The sequence below is a fragment of the Bos grunniens genome, chromosome 7, assembly GCF_055505025.1.
Source record: "Bos grunniens cultivar Pamir isolate PY7600 chromosome 7, Bosgru_T2T1.0, whole genome shotgun sequence".
NCBI lineage: Eukaryota > Metazoa > Chordata > Mammalia > Artiodactyla > Bovidae > Bos > Bos grunniens.
Window position 1 is genome coordinate 30,371,042 of NC_141171.1, and position 19,514 is coordinate 30,390,555.

Below are 19,514 nucleotides of genomic sequence, written 5' to 3' on the forward strand. Positions count from 1 at the left end.
GTCTTGGGATGAGGCGGGCAGGGCTGTGTGTGTGTGTGGGTATTTCCACTCTCTACAATGGGAAGGATGTCAGGCTTATCACTCATTCCTCCTCAGCCCACCATCTTGAATATAGTGTCAGCTGGGAGCTGGACTGATGGTAGTGGGTAGCAAAGCTATTGTAGTCTCTTACAAAACCTGAGAGAGGGGTGTGGACCTGAGTTGTCCAAGGTGCTCTTCAGAAAGACGGACACATGACACCTCTTTGCCATCCTTTGGTTCATGGGTGTCAACTCCATGGCAACAAGTGAAATCCCCACGCGACATCCTGTTACCTTGTTATGCTCATTACTGCTTGAGAAAAATACTCATTTATGCACATACAAAGTATTACATCGGCAGCAGGAACACACGCAAAAATTCAGGAGGGACAGTACTGTGATTTATGCGGAATCACATGGGATAACAGTCTTGTTGTACCATTTGTGGTATGACAAAGTTTGCTAGGTGCTGGCTGGGGAAGCTGCTTGTGTTATGGGTTAGGGATGCATGTGAGAAGGAGGCTTCTGTTTTCTCTGAATCCAGGCCATGTGTTTAGAAACTTTCTCTTAATTCAAGGATGGGGGGCTGTAATTGGTATGTAATTTGTTGTTGGCTCACTATAACACAGTGAGGTCGAGAACAGTTTTATCCCCTTTAGGTATACTTGTAATAGCACCAAAAAATAGAACTCTTGTGCTGGGAATTTCTTGTAGCACAGAAGACTCTGTGTTACTATTTAGTGGAGTCAGACGTCTATGGGCCAATCACCCAGAAGCCTGGGGAATTCTGCCACCAGACAGCTGAGTAGGCTGGCACAAGCTCCTCCTCCAGTATTGGCTTCAGCGTTTCAAAAGGGAGCTTTTTAGAAGGAAAAAAATATCAGCACACACCAGACATTACATAATAGGTGAAGCAAAGTCCCAAAATGTCACGTACTGTTTCTCGATGTCACAGTGTTCCCGTGGCAGGTCTTTCTTCCCAGTGTCTACCATCTGTTCTGTGCTCCAGTGTTAAAGGGACCCCTTAAAGTCAGCTGCCCCTAGTACGTGGGCACTCTACAGATAGCGTAGTCTTTCCCAAGCAAGACAGCAGCATTTTTGTTGGCCTGCAGCCCTTCCCCAGAGTTCCAGAAGTGTCTCCAACTCTTCTGGTCTCTCTGGAGTAGGGGGGAGGTTCCCACCCTTTACACTTTGCTCCACAGAGAGCCGCTGTGACAACATACCATGACTCAGTGGCTCAAAGCTCACCCCAGCCTCAAGTAACCCCATGAAACTTACTCCACATAGGAGGGAGTTTCAGAAATATTCCCAGCTGGGGCTAGTGGTTAAGAACCCACCTGCCAATGCAGGAGATGCTAGAGATGAGGGTTCCACCCTGGGGTTGGAAAGATCCCTGGAGGAGGGCATGGTAACCCACTCTAGTATTCTTGCCCGGAGAATCCCCTGGACAAAGGAACCTGGCGGGCTATGGTCCATGGGGTCACAAAATTGGACATGACTGGAGCAACTTAGCAAGCACGTACACACGCCAGAAATATTGCTTTTCTTTAGACTCTTAACTTCAGTTCGACGTTCCTTCCAACAGGCAGAAATTCAGTCTCAGTTATCATTGTAGCTCCCCTCACAGAGTGTTGTGCAGAGGTTCTAGGGTGCTAACACCGAGCAAAGACTGGCCTTGGAAGTTTTTGCCCTTGCTGGTCTCTGTTCAGCTGTCTATCAGCCCAGCCTCCATGGTTCCTTGAATTCTAGTGAGTTTGCTGATTCTGTGTCAAATTAGGGGCATGAGAACCGGTGGCAAGTGTGATAAATTGGGGACTAAGTTCTCAGTCCCCTCCTGAAGGTTCTGTCATGAAATGGAATTTGGGTTCCTACCACACTCCCCTTCATCTTCTCCTTCCCAGTTGAAGGCAATCTCTTCTCCTTCCCTTACTACCTTCTTTCCTCTGCCCTTCAGGGGCAGCTATGATAACCACTTTAATGAATTTAGAACAGGGGGAGGGAGTAAGTGTGGGAGTGGGAGGGTGGGTGTTGTGTGTGCTCAGTCGCTCAGTCGTGTCCAACTCTTTTAAGACCCCATGAACTGTATCCCACCCCAGGCTCTTCTGTCCATGGAATTTCCCAGGCAAGAATACTGGAGTAGGTTGCCATTTCCTCCTCCAGTGAATCTTCCCAACCCAGGGATCGAACTCACATCTCTTGCATTGGCAGGCAGATTCTTTACCATTGTGCCTAGCATTTAAAAATGGAACGAGTTCACATAAATGTTAGCTGCTTATGGAAATTTGGAAACTCTGGCTTTTATTGCATGAAATACCCAGCAGGGGAAGAGAAGGGCTCTCCTTTCTTCTGCTCAGGCCAAGCCCAGCCCATTGCACTAGTTAACAGCACCTGCCGGACCTGAGGACTATCTGACTGTGGAAGCTTCTGCTGTGATCTTTCACAAAAGCCAAGCAGAAGGGCCAGAACATAAATATAGGCATAAGTGAGGGGGTATAGAAGATCTGGTTATCTTTAAAACACCAGAAGAGGAACAAACTACAAAATAATAGCAGAACAAATTATCCCTCCACATTCATAATAAAAATGGCAATCATATTCAGAGATTGCATCACATCCTAGGCCCTTAAAAGAGGCAATACCATTTAATCCTCACAAAACTCATGTGAGCTGAGGACTACTTAACCCGGGTTTACTGGTGGGAAAACCGAGTTTCAGGGCAAAATGATTTGGCTAAGCCACAAAGCTGCTAGGTTGAGAAACTTGGAATGAAGCCACGTGTGTCTCTCTACTGTGGGGCTATATTGTCTCCCCTCCTATAGACATTAGTGGTCCTTCTTTAAGGGATTAAAGGCACGGACATTAGTTGCCAAGTTTAATGAGGTCAGACCCTAGATTGGAAGTCATCTTGACACTGAGTACTAGTTACTAAGTCTACTCCCGTTTCCTCTTCTAGAAGGAGGCTATTTCTAAGCACCACTTGAAGATCAGAGTGCCACCAGGCTCTTACTAATAGCAGTTACCAATAGATATGTTAATTTTATTAGTCCTTGACGCTTGCTTTAAATTTTACTAAGTGGGCATGTGTATGTGGGGAGGGGATCAGAAGTGGTAAGGGGCTGATGAAGGGGAACACAATTTATGATGCCTCGTGTGGTGGCCACAAAAGTGTTGAAAAGATAAAAAAAATATATAGAGATATACTACCAGGAAAGTGGTTTGCCAAAATGTTAAGTAGCTACAGAAATTGAAAGGCTTGAAATGAGTCAAAATGCGTTGTTTCTGGGAAATCCCTAGAAATAGAAAGCTACCTAACATAAACTTTTAGGTTGACAAACATGATTTTAGAATCAAGCATTTAATCACACTGGTTAGTTTGAATTTGCATGTTTAGAGTGTAATGAATCTCACAGTATGTAATGGACACAAATTTTACATTTTATTAGCATTTACTGATGTATTTTGAAACAGTAATTGGTACTTTATAAACTTATAACAAGTTTTTTTCTCATGAATTTAAGTTGAAATATGATTTATGCAAGAACTGAAGTTGTTACTGCTAAATATCACATATGAGAGGAAATTAGATTGTAGAATAACAGATAAGGAGGAGGCTCTAGATGCTGATAGAATTATAATTCCATTTCTAGGTGGGATAAATGGGAAATTTTATGTCATTAGTTTTGTAGTTATAAAAAACAAACAAACAAAAACCAAATCATGCCAACTAAGTTGATGACTTTTCAGTAGCTATGATGAGGTGATTTTAGAAGTAATAGTGTCATTTGGGGTAAAAATTTAGAGAAAAAAAAAATTTTTTTTCCACAAAAAACTTTGTGAAAATTTTACTATGTGAAAAAGTTTCTTAGTTAATTTCAATGATTTGTCAGATTTTTTTTCTGACCTGAGATTATTCTTTGGCATTCAGTGATGGTTTACAGTCCAGGTTTTTGGCCCCGGTAGATATACTAAAGCAAAACAATGAGGTATATTGATGGCAGTTCCTGGTTCTTTTGCAGCTATTAGGTAAGGTCTGAGATCGTTCATATAAAAAGGTAATAACTGAATGGCATTTACTACATTTAAGTTTGAACTAAGGAACCATTTGTGCTACCCTTGTACAGCTGAAACAGAGGCTAAAAGAAGTAAAATGACTTGTTTAAGGTCACCGGCATGCAAATGGCAGAGGCAGGTACCCAAACTCTTATCTCCTGGGTATTCTTTCCATTGGAGACCCTTAGTTTCAGTGCTTTGACTTCCCTTTTCCTAGAGTTTAATGCTAAGTAGTGTTTTACACTCTGATCACCTTGTATTTTGCTTGTTGTTGATCTGTTTTGCTAATATTCTTTGAGTACTGTCAGTATGGACATATTTGTTAGACTGCTCAACAGAGGATATGTTAAATAACAACAGTGGCATCATATCAAAAAATTTAGATTGTGGTAAAATCTGTAAAATTATGTGACCAGTTTCTTCAACAAAGAGTTTCAAGGGGAAAAAAAAAATAAGTGGACATGAGTACCTATAGATTAAAAAAGGCAAGAGACAGATGAACCAAATACATTGTGTTTTGGGTCCTAATTTGAACAGACCAGCTGAAAAAAGTTATTAGACAACCAGGGAATTTGAACAGTGTATATTTAATTGTATTAGTGAATTATTGTTAAATTTAAGGTGTAACAGTACAATTGTGGTTAAGTATCTAATATTTTGTTGTTGTTGAGCTGCTCAGTCGTGTCTGACTCTTTGCGACCCCATGGACTGCAGTATACCAGGTTTCTCTGTCTTTCACCATCTCCCAGAGCTTGCTCAAACTCATGTCCATTAAGTCATTGATAGCATCCAACCATCTTGTCATCTTTAGTCCCCTTCTCCTCCTGCTCTCAATCTTTCCCATCATCAGGGTCTTTTCCAATGAGTTTTCTCTTCGCATCAGGTGGCCAAAGTATTGGAGCTTCAGCATCAGTCCTTCGAATGAAATCTAATATTTAAGATATTTAAAAAACTTTATCTTTTAGAGGTACTTAGTGAAAGAGAGGAATGATATGACATTAGGAAAGTGAAGTGAAAGTGAAACTCCCCTCTGACTCTGTGCGACCAGGTGGACTATACAGTCCATGGAATTCTCCAGGCCAGAATACTGGAGTGGGTAGCCTTTCTCTTCTCCAGGGCATCTTCCCAACCCAGAGATCCAACCCCAGTCTCTCACATTGCAGGTAGATTCTTTACCAGCTGAGCCACAGGGTAAGCCCAAGAACACTAAAGTGGGTAGCCTATTCCTTCTCCAGGGGATCTTCCCGACCCAGGAATTGAACTGGAGTCTCCTGCATTACAGGTGGATTCTTTACCAACTGAGTTATCAGGCATTTCCTTCAAATACCTGTTCCTCTGCAAAGGATGAGGATGACTGGTCTTCAGTTATCAGTCAGATATTATTAGTCAGATAATTTCCCAAGCTGTTATCAGTCAGAAATTATCAGTCAGATAATTTCCCAAGCTGCGTTCTGGGTACCTGGGGGTTCTTACATGATTCGATCCACTTTTGAGTCTGACATTTTCTGAGGAAGAATGTATTGAACCCAAAGTAGATCATTACTTTGGTTTTATTTTGCATAATGCCTTATTTCAGGGAGGCCTCTAAAGGGGCCTGAAAATGTTTTAGAAGTAGTCTAGTCCGGTCTTCACATCCTCCTTTTCTTTGGGGCACAAAGCGGAGATGGGGTGGTGGGGCGGAGTGAAGGAGTAGAAATTGTTCTCTCTTCCTCCTCCTCCCACCGATCCCGCCCAAGAACTAGGTGCTTTCCAAAAGACTTCTAATCTTTCCTAAAATAAAGCCTGAAGTGTGTGGGGGAGAAGGCATGGAAAGGGGGAAACGTCATCTAAAATGAAGCTTTTAGATGCTTTTTAATTTCTGGTTTTGATTTCGCTGGGTAGAAGAACCTATACCTTTAATTTTCCTGCCCACGTGACAATGTTTTTGTTTTAGGGTAGTTTTTACTGTACAGGAAATTCTCAGCGAGCTTACGTCACTGCCAGCAGTTACAGCAGTTACCGTAATGACGCTACTTCAGTTTACAAAGCGTGAAACCTGAGCTGCCGCCAGGACAATTTTAGTTGATTTTAGAGTTCAGACTTAAATCATTATTTTTCCAGGATTTAACTTTTAAGCAGTATTGACACTGGTGGCCTGAACAGAGCTAGGTTTTTTGGTTTTCTAAATCTATATTGATGTATTTCCCAGGTTTTGTCTAGGACGAAAAGCAGAGAATACAATACATTCGCATTCCATACTGGGGAAGTTCGGGAAGGGGGGGGGGTTACTGCAGTAGTGCGCCTGCGCAGTTGGTCTCCACCAAGTCGCCCGCTTTCTCCGGTCCGGCTAGCAGGGGGCGCTGTGAGGTAACGGCTAGTCTTTTCTTCAGGGCTCTGGAACGTAGCGTAAAAGGGTAGGAGGTGAGGCGGGCTGAGGGGCGTTCTATCCTCGACAGCCCTGATCTCTATCACCCTTTGTCCTCCAGCCTTCCCGGGGCTCTAGGCCTGCGGGCCTGGTTGCTAGGCGGAAGCGGGGAACTGCGGCGGCCGCGGCGGCAGCAGTCCGGGTGTGTGAAAGGTTTTACCCAGGCGGCAAAAGGTCCTCTGGCGGCGGGCTCCTGTCTGCCTGCAGACAGGCCGGGCCGGGTGGACTGGCGGCCCCGGGCCGGGGAGCCTGGCGCGCTGCAGGCCGACCGCCGAGCGGGATCCTGGTGTCCGGGGCTGTGGGAGGGCGGCGGGAGCTTCGCCAGGAGTTCGGGCAGGGGTCGCCGGCTGCCCACCACTCACCCGGGCCCCTCTTCCTCCCAGCAGACCCCCGCCTACCGGCCGCCGACCGCGACCATGGTGTCCAAGTCCGACCAACTGCTCATCGTCGTGTCCATCCTAGAAGGTGAGCTACCGGGGACTTGGCGTTTGCAGCTGCTGCTGCTTAAATGTTAACGGAGTAGTGTGGGACCGAGGCTTTGTTAACCTGAAGAACCCTGTCATCGTCGCTGGTGCGGTCCCCAGAGACTTGTTTGAAGTTGTATGCCGTAAGGTCTGTTGGGCAGGTGATTTAAAAGTCCCCCGAGGGAGTGGGAGTATGAGAGCTATTAAAGTGAAAGTGAAGTCGCTCAGTCGTGTCCGACTCATAGCGACCCCATGGACTACAGCCCACCAGACCCTCCGTCCATGGGATTTTCCAGGCAAGAGTACTGGAGTGGGTGCCATTGCTATTAAGGGAGGTGATACTTATCGTGATTAGCCGTAGACCCAGTGAATGTTGGAGAAAGTTTCCATCAGAAGCAGCATATCGATGCTGCTTATAATAGGAGCTGAAAAGCACCTGGAAAGCACGTTCTGTTCAGCGACCTCCTGGTATCAGTGTTGAGAACTTTGCTTTGACTCAAATACATATTTCTTGCATTTTTCAGAAGTGTTTATGTGTTCTTGCATTTTCAGATGTCTTTGTGGGGGGCCCTTCCATATATAGCACTCTACTGGGTGCTTAGAGGACTGCAGTTGTCAAGAGGGTCTGTTGCACATGCCCAGAAGTTGGGTTTGTTTGGAGACTCGCTGAGTGTCAGGCACTGTGCTGGGAATAAAAACACAACAGACCTGGTTCCAAAAGCTACTGGTGTAGCCTGAACAATAAATACTTATCAAGGTGTGGAAGAAGGAATGACCACCTCTGTCTGGGGAAGCTGGGAACGTTTTTCCCAAAGGAGATGACATTTTTTTTTTTTTTTTTTTTGGTCATAAAGAATGATTAAAAGTTTGTCAGGGGGAGAAAAAATGAAGGAAGGGCATTCCAGGCAAAGGGAAGAGCCAGTGGTGTTTAAGGGATAGTAAAGCTAGACATGTTCTTTGATTGCTTGGATTCAGTGTGGTTGGAGAACAGGAAAGTGGAGGATATAGAAGTTGATGGCTAAATTGAGGTTAGGTTTTGAATAATATGACAAAAAGGAGTCATCTTGAATGGTGAGAGGAATGGCTGGGGACCCCTGCCCTTCAGGGGAGATACTTCACGGAGGCCTGGCACTCTTTGGGAGGTGAGAGGAAAGAAAACATTTGAAGGAGAAGATGGGCCGGAATCCATAGTGTTGGGGAAGATTTAACTGTTAGGTTACTGACTGTTTAAAGACATAGGACTAAAATCCCCTTGTAATTTGGTGAACAAAAAGCTTTTGGACTGTGGCCCATGCTATGAGGTAATAGAAATGTAAGGCACTCTCTTTCCCTTCAAGGTTGTAGGTTCTGTCTCCTTAGGGAGGTCAAATTAATGTGCAGGACATAACATGTTGGGATGTAATGTAAATAAATTAAAAATAAATGATACAGTCTGTAAACACAGGTTTGGGAGGTGGATTAGGTTGATGGCCGAAGTGCCTTGGTTGGTAGGTAATCAAGGATAGAAGAGTCCTTCTAGGCGATTAGACAACTCAGACCACTGTGGGATTGAGTGTGGTGGTTTCCAGAGAGCCTGGAATTGGGAAGGTCAGTTAGGTGTTGCTATAAACATATGCAGACCTCCAAGCTGTTCCTCCTTTTGTGTTTGTATTTCTATTCATTGTAACCACACTGTTGCTTCAAGCCAAGACGCTGGGAGTCAACGTCTTCCTGGGTTCCCTCTACGTCCCCAACATCCAGATGGTCACCAAGTGTTGATTTTATTTTAAAAATAATAGTAGGTACTTTATATAACTTTTTAAAAAATGTAAACTTTTAAATGAACGAGTTTCCATTGTGGGTGCCTTGCTGTGGGGCTGTCATTATCCCCCTAATCTACTGTAGTAATCTCAGTGGTCTGTTTCATAAATGTTTTCAGAAAACACTGTCCGCCTTACTGTCAGGGGTAACTTCTGAAATGCCAATCTAATTTTCTTAAAGTCCTTTGATGTGCTGAGGGATAAGGTCCTGCTTAGAGTGGCATACATGGCCCTTTAGGGTAGACTTGTGACCTTCCTTTTCAGCCTTCTCTCCCCTGCTGTGTGTATTCATATGTTCCCGGTCCTTCAACTATTTGAACTGCTTGCAATTTCTTGGCTATGCTTCTAGAAGTGCTCTTTATTCAAAAGAACATCACTGGGCCTCTACCATGAGCAAACTTTGGGCTAAGTACTAGATTCCACGGATGAGAATGATAAGGGTTTCTGTTTTCAAGATCTTCTTTGTCTTTGGGACGAGGCAGGCACCTGTTGGTCCCATACTTATCCTCTGTTTTCAAGCTAATTGGAAGTTGTAGTTAGGATAGTCTGAAAATATAGGGGTGTTTTTGGACACATATGAAATTCATTTGTGAAGCTTAGTGATCGATTAGAGCAGCCAACAATGATGTCCTGTGAGAGGCCCCTGAGTTCTAATTGGGAGAGCCATGCCCAGTGTGGCAAGACTCTTCATAGGGAGTTTCAGATGAGAACTTTTGGTTGACACTACAGGTTTGCAATCAAGGTCTTTATGACCAGCCTAATTCCTTTTAAGCAGCTTGAACCAGGGTAAGTGGCAGGAGGGATGTACTCATTTAACTGTGGTTAAACGCCCCTCACGGAAACCCCCTCACCAGACCTGCAGACATGCTGGCTGTAAGATGCTTAGTGCTTATTTCTTTTTTAGTGTTGTTTTTTTTTTTTTGCACTGTGTTAAGTCTGTTTCCACTAGACCCTCAACTCTTCAAGAACACATACTCTGTTTTCTTCCTTTTGCATCCCATTTTCTGGCATAAACTTAACCCTGAATATGTCTTCAGCAAACTGAAGGAATGAAGTCAGGCAGTACAGATGAACAGTAATGCATATATTTTAATATTTCCTGATAGTGTATAGCATTGCCATTGAAAATAACATGAATGAATGAATGTGTTTATTTTCCTTTGGCTAATTTGTAAAGTATCCTTTACTCTGTTAGTTCAGTTCAGTCGCTCAGTTGTGTCCAACTCTTTGCGACCCCATGGACTGCAGCATGCCAGCCCTCCCTGTCCATTGCCAACTCCCAGAGTTGACTCAAACTCATGTCCATTGAGTCATGGACGGATGCCATCCAACCATCTCGTCCTCTCTTGTCCCCTTCTCCTTCCGCCTTCAATCTTTCCTAGCATCAGGGTCTTTCAAATGAGTCAGTTCTTCGTATCACATGGCCCAAGTACTGGAGTTTCAGCTTCAGCATCAGTCCTTCCAATGAACATTCAGGACTGATCTCCTTTGGGATGGACTGATGGGTCTCCTTGCAGTCCAACACCTTGTGGCTCTCCAGCACCACGGCTCAAAAGCATCAGTTCTTCGGCGCTCAGCTTTCCGTGTAGTGCCACTCTCACATCCATACATGACCACTGGAAGAACCACAGCCTTGACTAGACGGACCTTTGTTGGCAAAGTAAGGTCTCTGCTTTTGAATATGCTGTCTAGGTTGGTCATAACTTTTCTTCCAAGGAGTAAGCGTCTTTCAATTTCATGGCTGCAGTCAGTCACCATCTGCAGTGATTTTGGAGCCCCCCAAAATAAAGTCTGACACTGTTTCCACTGTTTCCCCATCTATTTCCCATGAAGTGATGGGACCAGATGCCATGATCTTAGTTTTCTGAATGTTGAATTTTAAGCCAACTTTTTCACTTTCCTTTCACTTTCATCAAGAGGCTCTTTAGTTCTTCTTCGCTTTCTGCCATAAGGGTGGTGTCATCTGCATATCTGAGATAATTAATATTTCTCCCAGCAATCTTGATTCCAGCTTGTGCTTCTTCCAGCCCAGTGTTTCTCATGATGTACTGTGCATAAAAGTTAAATAAGCAGGGTGACAATATGCAGCCTTGACGTACTCCTTTTCCTATTTGGAACCAGTCTGTTGTTCCATGTCCAGTTCTAACTGTTGCTTCTTGACCTGCATACAAATTTCTCAGGAGGCAGGTCAGGTGGTCTAGTATTCCCATCTCTTTCAGAATTTTCTACTTTTTTTGTGATCCACACAATCAAAGGCTTCGGCATAGTCAATAAAGCTGAAGTAGATGTTTTTCTGAAACACTCTTGCTTTTCTGATGATCCAGTGGATGTTGGCAATTTGATCTCTGGTTCTTCTGCCTTTTCTAAATCCAGCTTGAACATCTGGAAGTTCATGGCTCACGTACTGTTGAAGCCTGGCTTGGAGAATTTTGAGCATTACTTTACTAGTGTGTGAGTCGAGTGTAATTGTGCTGTAGTTTGAGCATTCATTGGCATTGCCTTTCTTTGGGATTGGAATGAAAGGTGACCTTTTCCAGTCCTGTAGCCACTGCTGAGTTTTTCAAATTTGCTGGCATATTGAGTGCAGTACTTTCCCAAATTCATCTTTTAGAATTTGAAATAGCTCAACTGGAATTCCATCATCTCCACTAGCTTTGTTCATAGTGATGCTTCCTAAGGCCCACTTGACTTCACATTCCAGGATGTCTGGCTCTAGGTGAGTGATCACACCATCGTGATTATCTGGGTCGTGAAGATCTTTTTTGTATAGTTCTGTGTATTCTTGCCACTTCTTCTTAATATCTTCTGCTTCTGTTAGGTCCTACCATCTCCAGTTTTCTTGAAGAGATCTCTAGACTTTCCCATTCTATTGTTTTCCTCTATTTCTTTGCACTGATAGCTGAGGAAGGCTTTCTTATCTGTTCTTGCTATTCTTTGGAACTCTGCATTCATATGGGTATATCTTTCCTTTTCTCCTTTGCCTTTTGCTTCTCTTCTATTCACAGCTATTTGTTAGGCCTCCTCAGACAACCATTTTGCCTTTTTGCATTTCTTTTCCTTGGGGATGGTCTTGATCCCTGCCTTCTGTATAATGTCATGAACCTCCATCCATAGTTCTTCAGGCACTCTATCAGATCTAAAACCTTGAATCTATTTGTCACTTCCACTGTATAATTGTAAGGGATTTGGTCATAATTAGGTCATACCTGAATGGTCTAGTGGTTTTCCCTACTTTCTTCAATTTAAGTCTGAATTTGGCAATAAGGAGTTCATGGTCTGTGCCACAGTCTTGTTTTTGCTGACTGTATGGAACTTCTCCATCTTTGGCTGTAGAGAATTTAATCAATCTGATTTTGGTATTGAACATGTGGTAATGTCCATGTGTAGAGCCTTCCCTTGTGTTGTTGGAAGAGGGTGTTTGCTATGACCAGTGTGTTCTTTTGGCAAAACTCTGTTAGTCTTTGCCCTGCTTCATTCTGTACTCCAAGGCCAAATTTGCCTGTTACTCCAGATATTTCTTGACTTCCTACTTTTGCATTCCAGTCCCCTATAATGAAAAAGACATCTTTTTTGGGTGTTAGTTGTAGAAGGTCTTGTAGGTCTTCATAGAACTGTTCAGCTTCTTTAGCATTACTGGTCAGGGCATAGACTTGGATTACTGTGATATTGAATGGTTTGCTTTGGAAATGAACAGAGATCATTCTGTTATTTTTGAGATTGTATCCAAGTACTGCATTTTGGACTCTTTTTGACAATGATGGTTACTCCATTTCTTCTAAGGGATTCTTGCCCACAGTAATAGATGTAATTGTCTTCTGAGTTAAATTGTCGTCTGAGTTAAATTCACCCATTCCAGTCCATTTTAATTCTCTTGATTCCTAAAATGTGGATGTTCACTCTTGGCATCTCCTGTTTGACCACCTCCAGTTTGCCTTGATTCATGGACCTAACATTCCAGGTTCCTATGCATTATTGCTCTTTACAGCATCGGACTTTACTTCCATCACCAATCACATCCACAACTGGGTGTTGTTTGTGCTTTGGCTCTGTCTCTTAATTCTTTCTGGAGTTATTTCTCCACTGATCTCCAGTAGCATATTGGGCACCTACTGACCTGGGTAGTTCATCTTTCGGCGTCCTATCTTTTTGCCTTTTCATACTCTTCATGGGGTTCTCAAGGCAAGAATACTGAAGTGGTTTACCATTCCCTTCTCCAGTGGACCATGCTTTGTCAGAACTCTCCACCGTGACCTGTTTGTCTTGGGTGGCCCTACACAGCATGGCGCTCATGGTTTCACTGAGTTAGACAAGGCTGTGGTCCATGTGGTCACATTGATCCTGTTACTGTGTTAACAGGAAAATTAAGATTCAGGTAAATTTGTTTTTGCTAATTTGATTATTTCTTAACTCTCCAGATAACCTGTTCTATATTAAATACTGGTATTTGTTGTTGTTCAGTTGCTCTGTCCTGTCTGACTCTTTGCGACCCCATGGAGTCAGCATGACAAGCTTCCGTGTCCTTCACTATCTCTCAGAATTTGCTCAAACTCATTACCATTGAGTCAGTGATGCCATCCAACCATCTTGTCCTCTGTTGCCCCCTATGCCTCCTGTCCTCAATCTTTGCCAGCATCAGGGAGTCACCTCTTCGTTTCAGGTGGCAAAGGTATTGGAGCTTCAGCTTCAGCATCAATCCTTCTAATGAATATTTAGGGTTGATTTCCTCTAGGATTGACTGCTTTGATCTCATTGCTATCCAAGGGACTCTCAAGAGTCTTCTCCAGCACCACAGTTTGAAAGCATCAGTTCTTCAGTGCTCAGACTTCTTTATGGTCCAGCTCTCACATCCATACTTGACTACTGGAAAAACCATAGCTTTGACTAGATGGACCTTTGTTGGCAAAGTGATGTTTCTGCTTTTTAATATGCTGTCTAGGTTGGTCATCGGTTTTCTTCCAAGGAATAAGCATCTTTTAATTTTGTGGCTGCAGTCACTGTCTGCAGTGATTTTAGTAATATCTAAAATTGGTATAATCACATTTTTAACACTTTAATTCTGAATGTTATTGAGATCATTGCTGCTCAAAGTGTGAACCAAGAACAACACCGTTGACATCTCCTGGGATCTTGTTAGAAATGCAGAATCCTGGGCCCATCCCAGACCAGTTGAACCAGAATCTACATTTTACAGGACCTTGGCTGATTCATTGCACATTAGTGTTAGAGAAGCACTAATTTATTAATTACAGCTTCCAGTTTGACTAATGTTTTTATGAATCATGAATTTGAGTATATATGTGAGTATGTGCTAGTGAGTTAGTTTATGGAATACATGATAAGTTAACCACTGTTAACATGTCAGTTTTTAAAACTTACATGCCAAGGGACCGTATTTGATTTTTGTACACTTCCAGTTAACCTGTACAGTCTTTTTTTTCTAGGTCGCCATTTCCCCAAACGTCCAAAACATATGCTTATAGTAGAAGCAAAGTTTGATGGAGAGCAGTTGGCTACTGATCCTGTGGACCATACAGACCAGCCGGAATTTGCTACTGAGTTAGCCTGGGAAATTGACAGGAAAGCGCTTCATCAGCACAGGTGACTGTTATTTTCAATCTGTTCAGCTGTTGTTTCAATTTGTGATGTGTGTGTGTGCACGCACATGTGTGCATGCTTGAAGGTACTGTGCTGTGCTTAGTTGCTCAGTCATGTCCAACTCTTTGTGGTCTATGGACCACCAGGCTCCTCTGCCATGGGGATTCTCCAGGCAAGAATACTGGAGTGGGTTGCCATGCCCTCTAGGGGATCTTCCCAACCCAGGGATTGAACTGGGGTTTCCTGCATTGCAGGTGGATTCTTTACCATCTGAGCCACCAGGGAAGCCCAAGAATACTGGAGTGGGTAGCCTATCCCTTCTCCAAGGGAACTTCCTGACCCAGGAATTGAACTGGGGTCTCGTGCATTGCAGGTGGGTTCTTTACCAGCGGAGCTACTGTATATGTGTGTGTGTGTGTGTATATATATATCTAGGTAGGCTTCCCTGGTAGCTCAGGTGGTAAAGAATCCGCCTGCAGTGCAGGAAACCTGGGTTTGATTGGGAAGATCCCCTGGATTAGTCCATGAGTTTCTTTGAAATGGTATTAAATTCCTAGAGGAGACTAAAATTTTGCATTTAATCTTAGTGACTTCTGGAATATCTGCTCAGACAATGTCTTCATATTGAGATACTAGTGCCTGCATTGGTGTTTGTATATATGATTGTGTTGTTATAAAGTGGCACCACTCTGTATTTAGTAGACTGAGAAAATAACACAGATAAATACGTAAATGATGACTTTTGTGCCCAGTCATTCCATTAGATAATGGCAGTGATGGCAAAATCCAGTCAGCTTACTATGTATGTAGGGGTTCTAGACTCAAAAGAAGCCATGTTGCATAAGTCAAGCTCATGCTTACATGACCTTATCATGTATTACACTGAATTGTTTTTAACTTAATTTTAATCATCTACAATGTTATGACATTTAATTCTTAAGTTTCTTTCATTTTTTTTTTTAGCAACAAAAAGAGTTATAAGCATATAAATAGGGACTTCCCTTCCAGTGCAGGGGTGCAGGTTCCATCCCTAGTCTGGGAGCTAAGATCCATGCCTCAGGGCCATAAAACTAAAACGTTAAACAGAAGCAATATTGTAACAGATTCAATAAAGATTTCTTTCATCTACATAAAAAAAACCTAAAAAAAAGGCATATATATGTGTTTTTGAAGCTTTATGTGTGTAAGTCTAAGAAAAACAATTTAAAATCAGTCTTGAGGATTAATGGTAATTTTTGACTTTGAAAACATTCTGTGTGTCACAGAAGCTTGAGAAACATTGACCTAGATGTTAGCTTCTTGGATGAGAGAGACTTAAATTTTTTTTTTTTTTTTACATGTTTTGTGTATAGTTGGTATATAGATAAGTAGACATAATTAATAGTTCATGGAAGTTGAAGAGTTTTTTAGAAAGCACAGAACAGGTATAGGTTATCCAACAAAATAATAGTTGTCTTGAATAGTAGTAGTAAGTAGGTTTTTCAAAGCAAATAGAAAGTTCAGTATTAAGCAAAAGTGATTTTATTTATCACATGAATTGTTATGTTACAGGCTACAGCGTACTCCTATCAAACTGCAGTGTTTTGCCTTGGATCCTTCAACTTCAGCCAGAGAAACTATTGGTTACGTTGTTCTAGACTTAAGAACTGCTCAAGAAACAAAGCAGGTACTGAGCTTTTGATGTTTTGTTATGGACTCTGCCAAACAGTTGGTTATTTTCAGTAGATAAGAGATTGATGGAAAGGACATGGACTGTTAGACCTAATAGATCATGGGCTCGTACCATGGTATGTGGTATGGTAGTTCTTAGTTCTTAAGGTGAATTTGGTTTAGAAAATCCTGACCTTTTGATCCTTCCTTTGACCTAGACGTATCTCTCAAAGAAACTTCTGAGTTCACATCTGTGTTCAAGTTGCTATTACCTTTACGTTTAATGTGTTCAGCTCCTGCACTTCACCTTCAAAGTGCTCCTCTTTTAGAGTTCCTTGCTTCAGTGATGGTCACTGCTCTCCTTCCAGACGTCTTCCTTGACGCTTCCCTTTCCTGGCCTCCAGAGCCAACCCTTTCCAGTTGGTTTTCCCTCCTGATCCATCTAATATCCTGCATTTCATGCTGCCATCTCAAACTTAAGGCACTTACCGAGGCTGTCATGTTGTTCAGTCACTAAGTCATGTCCAACTCTTTGTGACCCCCATGGACTACATCACATCAGGCTTCCCTGTCCTTCATTATCTCCCAAAGTTTGCTCAGATTCATGTCCATTGAGTCGGTGATGCTATCTAACCATTTCGTCGGTGGTGCTATCTAACCATTTCATCCTCTGCTGTGCTCTTCTCTTTTTGCCTTCAATTGTTCCCAGCATCAGGGTCTTTTCCAGTGAGTCATCTCTTTACATCACATGGCCACAGTATTGGAGCTTCAGTTTCAGCACAGTCCTTCCAGTGAATATTCAGGGTTGATTTCCTTTAGGATTGACTGGTTTGATCTCCTTGCAGTCCAACAACGGAATCTCAAGAGTCTTCTCCAGCACCATAATTCAAAGGCATCAATTTTTTGGCACTCAGCCTTCTTTATGGCCCAACTCCCTCTTCCATACATGACAACTGGAAAAATCATCGCTTTGGCTATATGGACCTTTATTGTCAAAGTGATGTCTCTGCTTTTTAATACACTGTCAAGGTTTGTCATTCCTTTCCTTCCAAGGAGCAAGCATCTTTTAATTTCATGGCTGCAGTCCCCTTCTTCAGTGATTTTGGAGCCCAAGAAAATAAAGTCTGGCACTGCTTCCATTTTTTCCCCCTTCTATTTGCCATGAAGTGGTGGGACCAGATACTATGATTTTTGCTTTTTGAATGTTGAGAGTTAAGCCAGCTTTTTCAGTCTTCCCTTTCACCCTCATCAAGAGGCTCTTTAGTTCTTCTCTTTCTGCCATTAGAGTGGTATCGTCTGCATGTCTGAGGTTGTTGATATTTCTCATGGCAGTCTTGATTCCAGCTTGTGATCCATCCAGTCTGGCATTTCACATAATGTACTCTGCATATAAGTTAAATAAACAGGCTGACAATTTATAGCCTTATTGTACTCCTTTCCCAGTTTTGAATCAGTCAATTGTTCCCTGTAAGGTTCTGACTGTTGCGTCTGAACCCGCATACAGGTTTCTCAGGAGACAGGTAAGGTAGTCTAGTATTTCCATCTCTTTAAGAATTTTCCACAGTTTGTTATGATCCATGCAGTCAAAGACTTTAGCCTGGTTAATGAAGCAGAGGTAGATTTTTTCTTGAATTCCCTTGCTTTGTCTACGTTCCAACAAATGTTGGCAATTTAATCTCTGGTTCCTTTGCCTTTTCTAAACCCAGCTTGTATGTCTGGAAGTTCTTGGTTCACATACTGCAGAAGCCTTGCTTGAAGGATTTTGAGCATAACCTTACTAGCATGCTAAATGAATGCAATTATACCCTAATTTGTACATTCTTTGGCACTGCCTTTCTTTGGGATTGTAATGAAAACTGACCTTTCCCAGTCCTGTGGCCATTGCTGAGTTTTCCAAATTTGCTGACATATTGAGTGCAGCACTTTAACAACATCATCTTTTAGGATTTGAAATACTCAGCTGGAATTCCATCACCTCCACTAGCCTTGTTTGTAGTGTTGCTTCCTAAGGCCCACTTAACTTCAGACTCCAGCATGTCAGGCTCTAGGTGAGTGACCACACCATTGTGGTTATCTGGGTCATTAAGAATTTTTTGTATTGTTCTTCTGTGTATTCTTGTCACTTCTTTTAAATCTCTTCTGCCTCTGTTAGGTCCTTACTGTTTTGTCTTTTATCGTGCCCATCCTTGCATGAAATATTCCCTTGGTATCTCTGATTTTCTTGAAGAGATCCCTAGTCTTTCCCATTCTGTTGTTTTCCTCTACTTCTTTGCATGGTTCATTTAAGAAGCCCTTCTTATCTCTCCTTGCTATTCTCTGGGAACTCTGCATTCAGTTGGGTGTATCTTTCCCATTCTTGCTTTTTGCTTTTCTTCTTTCCTCAGCTGTGTGTAAAGCCTCCTCAGACAACCACTTTGCCTTCTTGCATTTCTTTTTCTTTGAGATAATTTTGGTCACTAACTCCTGTACAATGTTACGAACCTCTGTCCATAGTTCTCCAGGCACTCTGTCAGATCTAATCCCTTGAGTCTCTTCATCGCCTCCACTGAATAATCATAAGGGATTTGAATTAGGTCATACCTGAATGGCCTAGTGGTTTTCCCTACTTCTTTCCGTTTAAACCTGAATTTTGCCGGCTTTCCTAGCATCCATCTAATTGGCGTTCCGGCTTCCTGCTGCTTGCATGCCTTTTGTATTAAGAGTAAGGGAACTTCGTGAAACACATTTGTTATGTAAATAGTATTCCCTTGGCAAGATGGTAAAACAACTCAGGGTCTTGATTATGCTTTTGTTATTGAAAGTCTTTTAAAGTATCTTACAACTTTTTTTGTATGTTATTGACTTTAGAAGTTCTTAGTTTCAGTTTTTCTTAATGACATTTTTTGGTCCTACTTTCTCCAGAAAATAAAGTAAAAAAATATTCTCTCTTATTTTAAAGTCCTTGATGGATTTGGATCTTAAATGAGGATTCTGTGAAGAAAAATTTATCTGTTACTGACATTTCTGCTCCTGGTAGAAAAATAAAGGCATACTTCATTTTTATTGCACTTCAGTTTATTGTGCTTCACAGATATGCTTTTTTTTTTAAACCAGTTGTGACAACTGGTTGTCAAGGAGATCTGTTGGAGCCGTTTTCCAGCAGCATTTGCTCACATTTTGGTAACTGGAATATTTCAACCATTTTCATCATTAAAATGATCTGTGATCAGTGATCTCTGATGTTACTATTGTAAGAAGATTATGACTCACTGAAGGCTTAGCTGATAGTTAGCATTTTTTAGCAATAAAGTATTTTTTAAATAAGGTATGTACATTTTTTTTAGGCATAATGCTGCTGCACACTTAAACTACAATATAGTGTAAACAGAACTTCTGTATGCACTGGGAGACCCAAAAACTTGTACGACTCCCTTTATTACAATAGTCAGTTTATTGTGGTCATCTGGGACCCACCTTGCAGTATCTCCAAAAGTATGTGTGTAATTGCAAATAAGGCCGTCAGTCTGGCCCAAATTTGGAACTATTCAAAAGA

At 42.2% G+C, this 19,514-nt stretch overlaps 1 protein-coding gene across 13 annotated transcripts in view; it reads left to right on the plus strand.

Moving 5' to 3' along the window:
• The window catches only part of CEP120 (centrosomal protein 120), a 170,986-nt gene that overhangs the window by 80,945 nt on the left and 70,527 nt on the right, over positions 1 to 19,514 (plus strand). For 2 of the 13 annotated variants that reach the window (XM_086410645.1, XM_086410649.1), the window contains 3 exons: positions 6,858 to 6,939; positions 14,179 to 14,335; positions 15,884 to 15,998. In XM_086410645.1, the coding sequence (XP_086266771.1) occupies positions 6,891 to 6,939; positions 14,179 to 14,335; positions 15,884 to 15,998 (321 nt within the window). In that variant the 5' untranslated portion in view covers positions 6,858 to 6,890. The other 11 variants (XM_086410646.1, XM_086410650.1, XM_086410651.1 and 8 more) reach the window with 9 other exon arrangements.